Here is a 16,281-nt window from a genome sequence, read left to right on the forward strand (position 1 = left end):
TATTCCCTGATTTTATGACTGCAGTTTGTTAAATGTAAAATGATAATAAAAAATGTGTTGAATGAAGAAAAGATTGTGCGTGTCGGTGCAATGAGGACAAACTTTGTATCCAAATATTACTCATAGGAGACGCTATAAAAGTCTTCACAGGTCATCAGTGTAGAGGGAACCCGAATAATGGGCCAGAAACAGAAATATCCTCCAAGCAACCCAACGGGGCTACAGAGTTATATGTTATAGATTTATAGTCCCATTTAGTTGCCTGGAGGATATTTTGCTTTCTGTATGTATTGGGGATGATGGCACTCCACCATGCTTGGGAAAAAGGTGGAAATAAGGGCCGTCTAATTGAGCCACCCCCACTGCGCGTAACTGGAGAATATAAGTGAAAATATAGTGATATTGATAATATAAATAAATAAATTAATAAATAAATATAAGTGAGCTGCTGCTCTAAAAGTTAAACAATCAAAATGTAATATGCAAATACAGTGCTACCTGATGTGAAAAAAGGTATCAAATGTGATATTAAGCAGCGCTCAAGAGAATCAAATAAAAAAACACACATATAATATTGCTAAACTATTAAGTGAAAAATAATGAGTGATCCACCCTCTATGTGAAACAATGTATCAGTGTCAAAAATAGGTGTCAATAATACACCCAAAATAACAGGTTGGCAAAAAAAAAAATCCATAAACTGATTGTGTGAACGTAAATGAAGTTCATAAATGGAGAACAGAAGAAATCCCTTCACGATCTTCAGACAGTGCTTTCACCACACCACAGTGACTGCATGATTCCACCACCCATCAGAATGCAAACTCACCACAATAAATGGCCTGACACTCTCGTGTTAAGGCACACAGGCTTTTTAACTGAACCACTCAGTTTAATTGATGGAACTCCCTCTTTGGAAACTGGAGCACTCAGTTAAATAAATGGAGATCCATTGGAAAAAGGAAAAACTCCAAGATGACAGCCACATGTATAATGAAGAGAGAGAGCACAATAGTGTGATATTGCAACACAACTTTTAATAAAAACACTAAAAATCTCCCAATAGATGCACTCACAAAAATGACTCTTGTCATAAGCAGTGATTAAATCCAAACATCACACGGTGTAAACACAAACAAAAATTTTCCTCCAGGTGAACCAGTGGTCACGGCGGACCAACAAATAGCCCAGGTTTACTCACAGCCCTATGAAGGTGTACTGGAGTCGCTCTTCAGATGACTATATTGGTGACAGATGGACCGTTCCACGCCCGACCAGTTCAGTTTAAGGTATGCGGTTGTAACTTAGTACCCACGCCCCGACATGTTTCATCATACTGATTTAATCATGGGGATGCTTACCAGATGTCACATGCCGCTATATGTAGCTGCCAAGGTCCCCCCCTCACTTGCACATTGGTGCACGCCTTCCGTTCATTACAAGCATCAGCTGTGTGGACAAACGTCCCACTCAGCTGTGCTGGCATGCAAGTGTGCCAGCACAGCTGAGTGGGACGTTTGTCCACACAGCTGATGCTTGTAATGAACGGAAGGCGTGCACCAATGTGCAAGTGAGGGGGGGACCTTGGCAGCTACATATAGCGGCATGTGACATCTGGTAAGCATCCCCATGATTAAATCAGTATGATGAAACATGTCGGGGCGTGGGTACTAAGTTACAACCGCATACCTTAAACTGAACTGGTCGGGCGTGGAACGGTCCATCTGTCACCAATATAGTCATCTGAAGAGCGACTCCAGTACACCTTCATAGGGCTGTGAGTAAACCTGGGCTATTTGTTGGTCCGCCGTGACCACTGGTTCACCTGGAGGAAAATTTTTGTTTGTGTTTACACCGTGTGATGTTTGGATTTAATCACTGCTTATGACAAGAGTCATTTTTGTGAGTGCATCTATTGGGAGATTTTTAGTGTTTTTATTAAAAGTTGTGTTGCAATATCACACTATTGTGCTCTCTCTCTTCATTATACATGTGGCTGTCATCTTGGAGTTTTTCCTTTTTCCAATGGATCTCCATTTATTTAACTGAGTGCTCCAGTTTCCAAAGAGGGAGTTCCATCAATTAAACTGAGTGGTTCAGTTAAAAAGCCTGTGTGCCTTAACACGAGAGTGTCAGGCCATTTATTGTGGTGAGTTTGCATTCTGATGGGTGGTGGAATCATGCAGTCACTGTGGTGTGGTGAAAGCACTGTCTGAAGATCGTGAAGGGATTTCTTCTGTTCTCCATTTATGAACTTCATTTACGTTCACACAATCAGTTTATGGATTTTTTTTTTTGCCAACCTGTTATTTTGGGTGTATTATTGACACCTATTTTTTGACACTGATACATTGTTTCACATAGAGGGTGGATCACTCATTATTTTTCACTTAATAGTTTAGCAATATTATATGTGTGTTTTTTTATTTGATTCTCTTGAGCGCTGCTTAATATCACATTTGATACCTTTTTTCACATCAGGTAGCACTGTATTTGCATATTACATTTTGACTCCACCATGCTTGCCTATTGAATAATGGGCCTAGAGTGCAGAGGTCAGGAGTATATCATATACAGCTCAGAGTACAGAGTGCAGTGCTCAGGAGTATATCATATACAGTCCTGTGTATAGAGTGCAGTGGTCAGGTAAAGTCGAGTATTAGAACCATGCCAGTCATACAGTCACTAGGTATAGAGTAACAATAATAATGATAAGAACACACAAGGAGAAACATTCCATCTGTTCTCTCAGAACACAGAACAGGCTTTCTCCGGATCTTCTACTGACATTAATTAGAGAGAAAAGTCTCTCCTGTACGGTTCTCTCCTTGACATATCGTAGAATGAAGCCGTATTGTTCTTTCAGTGTCATCATCCCGTGTTCTGTCCATTTCCACACCGACACCAACATCTCCTCCACCATCCCGCTGTATTTGTTGTCTCACCATGTTTCCAATGATGGAGATCCAGAGACTGACCGGAGTCTTCTTCTCCATGTCACCAGACCACCTCTTCCTCTACTAGTGGGGTGCTGGGCCTTTCTATGACTACTCAGGACCCCCAACCTCTTCTATAGGATTGTGAAGATTTCCATCCTATTTACTAAGAATCTGAAGAAGATGTCCATGATGTAGATGAGGGTCACATATAGTATGAGCAGCATCACCCTTCACTCTGTCACCAAGACCTCGTCTGGCAATGCCCAGAATGATACCAATTAGTCTCTGACCAATCTCATGGTTTGGATGGACTTTCTCCTTTTCATTATTTCCAGGTGACCATGAATTCGAGTTCCAATATCTCCCCCGTGTTCTGCAGACAGACATATATTTCCCGTTGTCTTATGTTGTACAGATCCCTCATGTTCCCCGGTATGAGCTCATACATTGGACTTGTTCAACTTTCCAACCAGGAGGGAATGGACTTGGCAAGATTCTCTCCCCATGTTGAGGGTATGTGGTTTGGTATGGTTCAGGAGGAGTCATGCTCACTCCCGAGTCCCCACCCCCCACCCTTCCCTGCCCAGTCAGGCTGCATGCTCTAATAAGGGTCTAGTATGAATTTCTTGGTGGTGGGGGGTCCATACAGGTTTTTTTTGTACTTTTATTAACATTTACATTCACCGGGCCAACCAGAAAATCCCCAGCTGACAGCTGATTAAGCCTGGTGGGTGTACATCACTGGCAACCAACCTCTTTTCAACCAACCTGAGCAGGAAGCTGCCACATTTAGAGGCGGTAGTAATACAGCAGCCAAATGATGGAATTGGCTGAACACCTATTTAGTAGGGTTGGGCCGAACACCCCCTCTGGTTCGTTTCGCACCAGAACAGGCAAAAAGTTCTAGCCAAATATGCGAACCCTATTAAACTCTATGGGACACGAAGATGAAAAATCAAAAGTGCTAATTTTAAAGGCTAATATGCAAGTAATTGCCATAAAAAGTGTTTGGGGACTCGGGTCCTGCCCCAGGGGACATGTATCAATGCAAAAAAAGTTTTTAAAATTATTAATTTTTTTCGGGAGCAGTGATTTTATTAATGCTTAAAATTAAACAATACAAATGAAATATTCCTTTCAATATTGTGCCTTGGTGGTGGTGGTGCCCTAAAACAAAAATATTGTTGGAAGTTAGCATGATCAAGATTAAGGAGGAATAGGATAGTCACTCAGCATAGGCAGTCTTCAAGGGATCCCACATCCATAGAAAATGGAATCAGTTACATCAGGTGCTTGATAGCTGCTGATCTAGGACTGATTCATTTTTATAAATGTGAGGCGATCAACAGAGTCTGTGGACAGGCACACTCTTTGACCCGTTACAAACCCTCCAGCAGCACTGAATGTGCATTCAGAAAGAACGCTGGATGCAGGACAGGCCAGTAGCTCAATTGCATATTGTGCAAGCTCTGGCCAGTGGTCCATCCTCAAGACCCAGTAACCCAGTGGATTCTCTGTTGGAAAGGTCTCCAAGTCTGCTCTTGTCCCTAGATATTCCTGCACCATATAATGCAGACACTGCCAATGGTTGCTTGAACCTATCAGCCCTGGGCGCTGAGGACTAAAGAATTGTTTAACCTCTGATGAAGGCTCTTTAACACCAGATCAGTCGCGTCCAATCACAGCTGATCACAGTGTAAACAGGAAGAGCCGTGTATCAACTTTTCCTCACTCGCGTTTGACAGACACGAGTAGAGGAGAGACGATCGGCAGCTGTCCTGATGGGGGGGTATCTGCGTTAATTGACTATCAGTGCAGCCTCCATGGATGCCCACACTGGACCACCAGGGATGTCAACAGGACCACCAGGGATGTGCCCACCATTGATGGATGACCAGGTATGCCACCCATGGCCACCAGGGATGTGACACAGTGCCCAAAATATTCCAATCGATGTCCATAAATGGTGCCAGTCAGTGCCCATTACCAATGCCTACCAGATGTCTCCCTATCAGTGATGCCCATCAGTTCCATCTATCAGTGTCCATCAGTGCCACCTTTCAGTGCCCATCTGTGCCACCTATCAGTGCCACCCATAAGTACCCATCAGTGCAACCTTTCAGTGCCGCCTATCAGCACCCATCAGTGCGCTTATGAGTGCCCATCAGTGACGCCTTAACAGTGCCTGTCAGTGAAGGAGAAAACATACTTAGTGCCCTTTCACACGTACGGACCGTATGTCCGCATTTTCACCTGTCCGTTGCGGATGAAAACGGGACATACATGGGTCCCTATGTGATTATGGGTGTCAGCGGATGACCATCCGCTGACATCCGTAATTGTCCGCCTCCACAAAGATCCGCATTTGCGGACGGAAGAAAATCCTATTTTTCTTCCGTCTGCCGGATCGGATCAGATGAACACGGACCTATGGTCCGTGTTCATCCGATCCCCCATAGGAGAGAGCGGAGGAAAGACAGGGCGGTCCCTGCACAGTGTGTATATACTGTACACCCTAGAACCCTTTGGAGGAACCCTGGCTGAGAAAGGCTGGACTAGGCAGTAATATATTTCTCTCCCCCTTGGTGGGAGTGGAGATGACCGATCTATAAGAATATACAGTACATACACACACAGCACAAGGCCGTGTTCACATTACGAGATGTTTCTCTGGGCTGCAGTTCCTCTGAGCTTCACAAGATGGTGATCTCACTTCTACCATAGAGACAGGAAGTCTCTATAGAAGACAGGAAATGATGTCAGATACAAACAAGAAGTTCCGGGTGAGAGGTGAGTCGGGAGGAAGTAGTGAGGAGACATCTTTGGAATCGGCAGTAGAGGAGGTAATAAGATCTTATCTTCTATTTACACCCAGTAACCCCGTCATGTCCGTCCTCTTCCTCCATAGTCACTGTGACGTCTTTTATCTCCAGCAGATGATAATACACACATATACCTCCCAACTGTCCCTGATTTGGAGGGACTGTCCCTCATTCACAACAAAGTCCCTCTTTCCTCCTCATGTGTCCCTCATGTTGGTCCGATCTATATACATGTATATAAAATGCACTATTTTTCTATCAAAAAGTCTTTCCCGGTGCTAAACCTTCCATCCAATTTCTACATTTTTCTGCTGCATTTGTAAATTCCAAAAGCCAATATAAAGGAATATTAGTGGTAAAAATGCACTTGTGGGTTTAACTTACGGGGCCGGAACATTCTCTTCCTCTCGGAAATGTGTTTTTCTTCCATCACTTTCACCTTTTCAGTTTATATTAACAGATTATATGATAATACGGGTTGGGGGTTTTAGTTAGAGGTGGACTTATGTTACGTGTGTTTGATTTTATAATCTTTATGGAGGAGGAAATAACTATTCCTGATGTCTGTGAAGGTTCAACACAAGGGGTGTGTCTGGATGGTGACGGTATCATTGTGTGTGTCAGGTTCCTATAAGGTGTCAGGATGTCACTGTCTATTTCTCCATGGAGGAGTGGGAGTATTTAGAAGGACACAAGGATCTCTACAAGGACGTCATGATGGACAATCAGCCGCCCCTCACATCACCGGGTAAGAGGAGACTTTATTGTAAAGGAGAGAGCAGTACGGAGGCTCCACCTACATCCCCCATCATCTGATAAACACATAGAAACAATGTATTCAGTCAGTGTGTGTGTTTCCTACAGATGGATCCAGTAATAGGAACCCACCAGAGAGATGTCCCCGTCCTCTGTATTCCCGGGATTCCACACAGGAAGGTCACACCATCCCCCACCATCATCAGGTAGATGAGGAACAATCACTGATAGTATCATTAGGATCTGTACATTATCTGCATTGTTACCATTGATGTCATTTTTATTCTATATTCAGAGTGGAAACCTGAGAGATCCTAAAGTTGAGGTTAAAGAAGAGATAAAGGAGGAGGATGATGAGGATGGGACGATGAAGGAAGAACACACCATCCCCCACCATCATCAGGTAGATGAGGAACAATTATTGGTGGTTATGATTTATACACAAACATGTTTATTATAATGAATGTTTTATTATATATTCAGAGTGGAAACCTCGGGGATGATAATATTGATGTAAAAGAAGAGTATAAAGAGGAGGATGAGGAGTATGGAGTGATGGAGGAGTTTTCAGAAGGACACAAGGATATGATGGAGCCACCTAATACCAGGAACCCACCAGAGAGATGTCCCCGTCCTCTGTATTCCCGGGATTCCACACAGGAAGGTCACACCATCCCCCACTGTTACAAGGTCGGTGGGGCGGAGCATCTAGAACATAGACTGGTGGAGATGATGTGTGGATTTTGTATGTAAGTTTATATCTTACAGATGATATTCTCTCTCATTCTCTTGGTTTAGAGTGGAGATCCAATCGATATAGAATTTGAGGTGAAAGGAGAAGAAGAAGAGACGTATGTGAGGGATGATCAGCAGTCTATGGCGGAGGATGGAATAACGGGGACATTTATAGAGGAGGACACTCCTACAGAGATCAGCACAGGTGGGTCATTAACACTAAATCCATTCCTCCGCCCATACTGCTCACTGATTGGTCCAGAGTAGGGCTGGGACTGGGTGATATCAGCCTGTAATCCCCTGGTCACTTTCCTGAGCTGTGTTCCCCGTCCTGTATTCCTGTATTTCTCTTGGATAATCTTCCTTCTCTGTGCTGCAGACACAATTTATGTCTCTAGACTGGATTTATGGAGATTCTGGGGTTCAGCTCAAAGCAAAATGTTGATTTTCACCATAGGGTTTGCTTGGCCTAGACACCTGGGGTATGTACCTTGGGTCTTCTGCCCCATGCCCGGGTCTAGTGAGATCTCTGACAGAACAATTCTCCCGGGTTACTTGCTCTGTTATTTGCTGGCTGTGCCGGGTGGAGGGATATGTCTGTATAGTCTCTGTTAGGCTTCTAGTTCAACTAGACCCGGGTTTAAGGATATTCTGAATGTATGGAAAGTCCGCAATGCATTGCCAGTCAGAAACACACGCACTCATGGTTTGTTCAAGACTAGCTTTATTTCTCCTGCGTACTTGTACGTAAGAAAATCATACAAGAAAGGGACGCTCTAGTCCCAGCCAATCATATGTAAGTAATTAGGTTATACAAGTAATATTCGTCACAATTATACTACGTGCATAGAATACAGCAGTCCCATCTTTGTGCTCTGTTTATCTAATTTCTACTGAAGTTAATCTTAATGTTTTTCATTCTTCATCTAGAACATAATAACAAAATGGCAAGGTTGTCTATGTAACTTGTCCTAAAAGCTCTGGGTAAAAGGGTACTCTAAGGGGGAACTCTAACAAGCCTTATAATGCATTATTAGTACAGGGGAACTATTAGCCTATCAATACATATGGGGGAACTCTAACCGCCTTTCAGTCTCAGACCCAAGTCACCGAGTGCAGTCTCAGGAGATGGGAGGCAGCGGTGTGGGATCTCTGCAACTTGTCTCCAGTAAACATTTCATCCACCACTGATTACTGAACACCGATATCATGAGTCCTGACTAGGGATGGGCGAACAGATCGGCTCGAGCATAAGTTAGGCCGAACTTTTGTTGTTCGGACGTTTGGCAGTTTCCCAAACTTCTGGGACATTCGACCGTTTGTTCGGCTCCCACGAATCGACCACAATGCATTGCGGTGTTGAATAGTGCATTGCAAGCCCTGATTGGCTGAAGCAGTGAAAGTTTCAGCCAATCAGGGCACAGAGCACTGTCAGGCCTTGTACTCACGTCAGGACATGTCCGATGAAAACGGTCTGCAGACCGTTTCCATTGGACATGTCTGGCCGGGGACTTCTGTTCGATGGCTATACACACCATCGAACAGAAGTCCGTGCGTAAACAATACGCGGGGCGTGTCCGCAGTGTCGCCGCGTCGATGACGCGGTGTCGCCGCGACAATGACGCGGCGACGTGGGCGGCCCGCCTTTAAAATGCTTCCACGCATGCGTCAAAGTCATTCGACGCATGCGAGGGATGGCGGGCGGCAGGACATGTACGGTAGGTCTGTACAGACGACCGTACATGTCCGGGCGGACAGGTTTCCAGCGGACTGTTTTAAAGCAATGCCAGGAAACAGTTGTCCGCTGGAAACCTGTCCGATCCGCCCGAAAATGGTCCGCTCGGGCCTACACACGGCCAAACATGTCTGCTGACCAGTTTCAGCAGACATGTTTGGTCGTGAGTACGGGGCCTCAGAGTCATGATTTGGACACTGTCACCATGACTTTTTCCAATCATGGCTCATTCCCACCCCACAGTATAAAAGTATTCTTGCAATTGCAGCCATTTTCAGTGTGATTTTGGGGTGGAGAGAGATGGAACGGGGCTCTGTTCAGTGCTATTAGTTAGTGTGCTATACTGTGCTATTTTGCTTCAATTGTCAGTGTAGAATATTCGTTTAGTGTCAGTCTAGGGATAGTGTGAGTGTAGTGAGGAGGAGGAGCATCATTAAGCTTTGCATAGTGTGCAGCTAGAGTAGGGACAGCTCAGATAGTTTCACTGTAGTGGAGTGAGACCGCGTCATTTATACATACATTAGTGTAGAGTAGGCACAGCTCAGGTAGTTTCACTGTAGTGGAGTGAGACCGCGTCATTTATACATACATTAGTGTAGAGTAGGCACAGCTCAGGTAGTTTCACTGTAGTGGAGTGAGACCGCGTCATTTATACATACATTAGTGTAGAGTAGGCACAGCTCAGATAGTTTCACTGTAGTGGAGTGAGACCGCGTCATTTATACATACATTAGTGTAGAGTAGGGACAGCTCAGGTAGTTTCACTGTAGTGGAGTGAGACCGCGTCATTTATACATACATTAGTGTAGAGTAGGGACAGCTCAGGTAGTTTCACTGTAGTGGAGTGAGACCGTGTCATTTATACGTACATTAGTGTAGAGTAGGCACAGCTCAGGTAGTTTCACCGTCTATTTGATTGCGTTACTGCCAGTTTAACGCCATTTACTTCTGTGTGCGTTACTGCCAGTTTAACGCCATTTACTTCTGTGTGTGTTACTGCCAGTTTAACGCCATTTACTTCTGTGTGCGTTACTGCCAGTTTAACGCCATTTACTTCTGTGTACGTTACTGCCAGTTTAACACCATTTACTTCTGTGTGCGTTACTGCCAGTTTAACGCCATTTACTTCTGTGTACTTTACTGCCAGTTTAACGCCATTTACTTCTGTGTGCGTTAATGCCGGTTTAACGCCATTTACTTCTGTGTGCGTTACTGCCAGTTTAACGCCATTTACTTCTGTGTGCGTTACTGCCAGTTTAACGCCATTTACTTCTGTGTGCGTTACTGCCAGTTTAACGCCATTTACTTCTGTGTGCGTTACTCACAGTTTAACGCCATTTACTTCTATGTACGTTACTGCCAGTTTAACGCCATTTACTTCTGTGTGCGTTACTCACAGTTTAACGCCATTTACTTCTGTGTACGTTACTGACAGTTTAGCGTTATATAGATCTGTGTGTGTAACTGCCAGTTTTACGCCATATAATTTTGCGTGCATTACTGTCAGTTTAACGCCATATAGTTCTGTGTGCGTTACTGCCAGTTTTACGCCATATCATTTTGCGTGCATTACTGCCAGTTTAACGCCATATAGTTCTGTGTGCGTTACTGCCAGTTTAACCCCATATAGTTTTGCGTGTGTTACTGCCAGTTTAACCTCATATCGTTTTGCGTGCGTTACTGCCAGTTTAATGCCATATAGTTCTGTGTGCGTTACTGCCAGTTTAGCGCCATATAGTTCTGTGTGCGTTACTGCCAGTTTAACGCCATATAATTCTGTGTGCGTTACTGCCAGTTTAGCGCCATATAGATCTGTGTGCGTTACTGCCAGTTTAACCTCATATCGTTTTGCGTGCGTTACTGCCAGTTTAACGCCATATAGATCTGTGTGCGTTACTGCCAGTTTAACGTCATTTACTTCTTTGTACGTTACTGCCAGTTTAACGCCATATAGTTCTGTGTGCGTTACTGCCAGTTTAACCCCATATCGTTTTGCGTGCGTTACTGCCAGTTTAACCTCATATCGTTTTGCGTGCATTACTGCCAGTTTAACGCCATATAGTTCTGTGAGCGTTACTGCCAGTTTAGCGCCATATAGTTCTGTGTGCGTTACTGCCAGTTTAAAGCCATATAGTTCTGTGTGTGTTACTGCCAGTTTAACGCCATATAGATCTGTGTGCGTTACTGCCAGTTTAACCTCATATCGTTTTGCGTGCGTTACTGCCAGTTTAACGCCATATAGATCTGTGTGCGTTACTGCCAGTTTAACCCCATATCGTTTTGCGTGCGTTACTGCCAGTTTAACGCCATATAGATCTGTGTGCGTTACTGCCAGTTTAACCCCATATCGTTTTGCGTGCGTTACTGCCAGTTTAACGCCATATAGTTCTGTGTGTTACTGTACATTTGGTATATTATATTGTATCCGTGGAGTGTGTCTGTGTAGTGTGAGTTCTCAAATTAAAGGGCACCAAACACCTCCTCACATTGATTAAAGTGCATCTATGTTCAGATTTCAACTTCTCCTTTACATTTGCTTGTAAGCACCGCCCCCTCCCTCCCAATAATGTCTGGGAGGACAACAAGGAGAGGTTCCCTTGGCACTGTCTGACAGGAGCATATCATTGCAATTGTTTTTACAGCAAGCCGAATTCTTGCTTTTTCATCAAGATTATCTCTATAGGGTTACGGTGTGAAGGCCCCACGACACCCAAAGACCAATTTTAACGCCCCCCGTTACTTCTATCCAAAGTGACACCAGAATGTATCCAAAAAATCTCTAATCTTCTTCCCACTGCACTACATTGTGGCCTCATCGTACACACTGGCTCCCCAATTGTCGCTGAGCAAAATAAAGGTAGCTTGCAGGAATTTTTTAATTTTTTTCGGCTTTATAAATTCAACACGGTACAGATCTGCCACTTTACAGTTAGACTAAGGGGACCCCCCAGGCACTATATTGGAAGGAATTTCTCATTTTTAGGATTTCACTTTAAAAATGACGTTTTTCACAAACTTTTTTTTTAATGACGCATGTCCCCCGGGACAGGACTCGGACCCCTATAACCATTGTTTGCCCAATTATCTGCATTTAAGCCTTCAAAATGGGCACTTTTGATATTTGACGTTCGGGATCCCATTGACTTTAATAGGGTTCGTTATTCGGGTCCGAACTTTCGCAGGTGTTCGAAAGTTCTGATCCAAACTGAACAGGGGTCCGTTTGGCCCATCTCTAGTCCTGACCCCTGCACTATATGCTCTATGTTGTATATTACATACTCCTGACCCCTGCACTATATACTCTATGTTGTACATTACATACTCCTGACCCCTGCACTATATGCTCTATGCTGTACATTACATACTCCTGACCCTCGTCCTATAATCCCCTCATCACTGTCACTCCTATAAAAGACAGTTCCCGTTGTTTCCTCACTCTCTGACTAAGGTCCATGAATAAAGAAATGATCTGGTAGGAGATCAGAGGAGCCATTTACTAGTTACCTTGAGGGGGGAATTGTAAGATCCTCAGAGACAAAGCTGCCTGATGTGGGCGGAGTCCTGGTTTATGGGAACCAATCAGCTCATGTCTAGTAATAATCTTTGTATTTCTATTTTAGTAGATGGACGGGAGATGAGGAAAACCTCAGAGGATTGTCTCACTTTGTCTCCAGACTGTAAAGTAGAAGATGAGGACATCACACAGTATAGTCCAGGAGAAAACCCGACTACCTCAAATGTCCATCCGGCACCACACAGTGTAGATGGACCATCGTATTCCTCTTATCCTGAGGAACCTCAGACTGTGCGGGGCGGTGCCGGACCATCGTATTCCTCTTATCCTGAGGAACCTCAGACTGTGCGGGACGGTGCCGGACCATCGTATTCCTCTTATCCTGAGGAACCTCAGACTGTGCGGGACGGTGCCGTCCTTCCAACAGATAAGAATTTTTTCTGTGCTGAGTGCGGGAAGTGTTTCAGTTTCAAAAGCAGTCTTAATAGGCATAAAAGATTTCACACGGGGGAGAAGCCTTTTTCCTGTTCTGAGTGCGGAAAATGTTTTTCAATGAAGTCCAATCTTTCCAAACATCAGAGATCTCACACGGGGGAGAAGCCTTTTTCCTGTTCTGAGTGCGGGAAATGTTTTTCAGTGAAGTCCGATCTTTCCAAACATCAGAGATCTCACACGGGGGAGAAGCCTTTTTCCTGTCCTGAGTGCGGGAAATGTTTTTCACAGATGTCCAGTCTTTCCAAACATCAGAGATCTCACACGGGGGAGAGGCCTTTTTCCTGTTCTGAGTGTGGGAAATGTTTTTCAGTGAAGTCCAAGCTTTCCACACATCAGAAATCTCACACGGGGGAGAAGCCTTTTTCCTGTCCTGAGTGCGGGAAATGTTTTTCACAGATGGCCAATCTTTCCAGACATCAGAGATCTCACACGGGGGAGAAGCCTTTTTCCTGTTCTGAGTGCGGGAAATGTTTTTTAATGAAGTCTCATCTTCCCGCACATAAGAGATCTCACACGGGGGAGAAGCCTTTTTCCTGTTCTGAGTGCGGGAAATGTTTTTCACAGAAGTCCCATCTTTCCAGACATCAGAGATCTGACACGGGGGAGAAGCCTTTTTCCTGTTCTGAGTGCGGGAAATGTTTTTCACAGAAGTCCCATCTTTCCAGACATCAGAGATCTCACACGGGGGAGAAGCCTTTTTCCTGTTCTGAGTGCGGGAAATGTTTTTCAGTGAAGTCCAATCTTTCCACACATCAGAGATCTCACACGGGGGAGAAGCCTTTTTCCTGTTCTGAGTGCGGAAAATGTTTTATACGGAAGTCCCATCTTTCAAAACATCAGAGATCTCACACGGGGGAGAAGCCTTTTTCCTGTCCTGAGTGAGGGAAATGTTTTTCAGAGAAGTCCAGTCTTTCCAAACATCAGAGATCTCACATGGGGGAGAAGCCGTATTCCTGTCCTGAGTGAGGGAAATGTTCCTCACTGAAGTCCTGTCTTCCTGTACATCAGGGGTCCCACACAACCCTCGAGGTGTATTAGTGAGTGCGGGAAATGTCTTGTATGTGAATGTTGCTGGACATGTGGGGAAGAAGCACACTCTGATATACGGGTGAAACTCGAAAAATTCGAATACGGTGCAAAAGTTCATTTATTTCACTAATGCAACTTAAAAGGCGAGACGAATATATGAGAGAGACTCATTACATGCAAAGCAAGAGGGTTCAAGCCGTGATTTGTCATCATTGTGATGATTGTGGCTTCCAGCTCATGAAAACCCCAAATCCACAATCTCAGAAAATTCCAATATTCCATGCAATCAATAAAACACGGATTGTACAGAGAAGGATATCGCACCTCTGAAAAGTAGAAGCTGCGTATTAATTGTGTGAAAATAGTGCAGCGCTGCGTATCTATAAATCTTATAGAAACAAATAATTATACATTCCATAAAACTATTTATGAAAAAAGAAATAAATGATAAAAAAAACAGTTCATATGGAGGTTTCCAAAGCTGTCACCGCTGTGAAAAATCCGATTTAAATGGATCCAATATTCAGTGCGCACCCCCACCTGCTAAAATGCATGCTCACCTCAAGGGTGAGTATAAAACTCATAGACAGATCACTCCTCGTGTCCGATCACGATCCGTCCACTTTACCAATGGTAGTAATTCCTACAGTCTCCAGACTGCACCTCTGTGTGGGGAATCAACGTATAAATTGTCTCCAAACACCACCTTCCTCCATTCACTTATTAATAATCAATTCCACTTCTATATCCCGGGGGGAAGGACATGAAAGAAAAAACACAAGTACCATAGTGCTCTCTGCTTCTGAATTTATTATAAAAGACCCCCCTAAAAAGTTACACAGGAACAAAAATTGTCTCTGGACAGCCGCACTCTGAACAAATTGTCGCCTTTATTAAAAGAAGGACAGCACTACAAGTCACAGCAAAATAAAACCCGACTGTTGACGCGTTTCGCACTGAAACTAGTGCTTAGTCATAGCTAGAGTCCCCTAAAAAGTTACACTTACAAGAAATAACAATAAGAACAGCAAGTATCAAATCACCAGCTCATTCACCGCCGATCTAGACCCACGGCGCTTCGCCTGACATCACAGATAGGGCTCCTCCCTTCTAAACGTGTGTCGGCCTCTCATTGGCCTTCGTCAGTAGATGGGTGGGTCAAAAGAGGTGAAACCTTATATACCTGCCTGTTGCCTAGGCAACCCTTCAGGCATCACCACAGTCTGTGAGGACACGCCCTCTTCCTGTGACTACGAAGCTCACATTCATAGAGCTGGAGAGCGTGTCACCCGAATCTGCAAACCAGCAGGGCGCTCTCACTCGATCACACCGCTGAGCTCCGTGGTAATGTCCCGTTACAATCTAATCTCCACATGAGTGTGCGATGTATCGCCATATACATACAATAAAAAAACAAGTCTAAAATAAAATGAAAAGATGTTCCTATGTATATCTTTATCTACCGGGACAAATTCTATCTTTATTAGGACCTCGTTGTCCATTCATTAAAAATTATTATAGAAAACATAAATATGTATGAATCAATCACATATATGAAAAATCAATTGTACACCGATCCTAAAAAATAATAATAATATATAAAACTACGGCTTGTCCAGGATTTGATCACGGGACCTCTCGCACCCCGAGCGAGAATCGTACCCCTAGACCAACGAGCCGAGTTACCCCTCCCACATTTCATGAGCTTATATCACTTTATAAACATATTACAATCATTAATAAAATCTAATGTGAATGTCGATCGGCGGTGAGTGAGCTGGTGATCTGATACTTGCTGTTTTTATTGTAAGTATAACTTTTTAGGGGGGGGGCTTTTATAATAAATTCAGAAGCAGAGAGCACTATGGTACTTGTGTTTTTTCTTTCATGTCCTTCCCCCCGGGATATAGAAGTGGAATTGATTATTAACCACTTAAGGACCGGGGCCTGTTTTTCAGACTTTGTCCTTTCAAGATTAAACAGATTTTTTTGCTAGAAAATAACTTAAAACCCCCAAACATTATATATATATTTTTTTCTAACACCCTAGAGAATAAAATGGTGGTGATTGTTAAGGTGTTCCTCGTACACAAATTCCCCCTTAATATCCGGGATTATTTTCTCCTTTTCCCCCATTTTCTATGGTGTGATCTTTTCTACAATACTTTGTTATAATAATGTAACACGTTGTGTATTGTATTGTATGACTCCGCCTCCACATTCCAGACAAGTCATTTTCCTGACCAATCGCATTTC

General features: G+C 43.8%; 2 protein-coding genes across 2 annotated transcripts in view; one reads left to right on the forward strand and one right to left on the reverse strand.

Moving 5' to 3' along the window:
• Positions 1-13,878, forward strand: part of LOC120909821 (zinc finger protein 585A-like) — a 31,201-nt gene extending 17,323 nt beyond the window's left edge. Inside the window, exon 4 of the mRNA XM_040321548.1 lies at positions 12,929-13,878. Within this exon, the coding sequence (XP_040177482.1) occupies positions 12,929-13,878 (950 nt within the window). The remainder of the gene's footprint in view (positions 1-12,928) is intronic.
• Positions 1-16,281, reverse strand: part of LOC120909737 — an 857,992-nt gene that overhangs the window by 619,845 nt on the left and 221,866 nt on the right. The gene's annotated exons all lie outside the window — the stretch shown is intronic.

This window comes from Rana temporaria, chromosome 8 (assembly GCF_905171775.1).
Source record: "Rana temporaria chromosome 8, aRanTem1.1, whole genome shotgun sequence".
In the NCBI taxonomy this organism is placed as follows: Eukaryota; Metazoa; Chordata; class Amphibia; order Anura; family Ranidae; genus Rana; species Rana temporaria.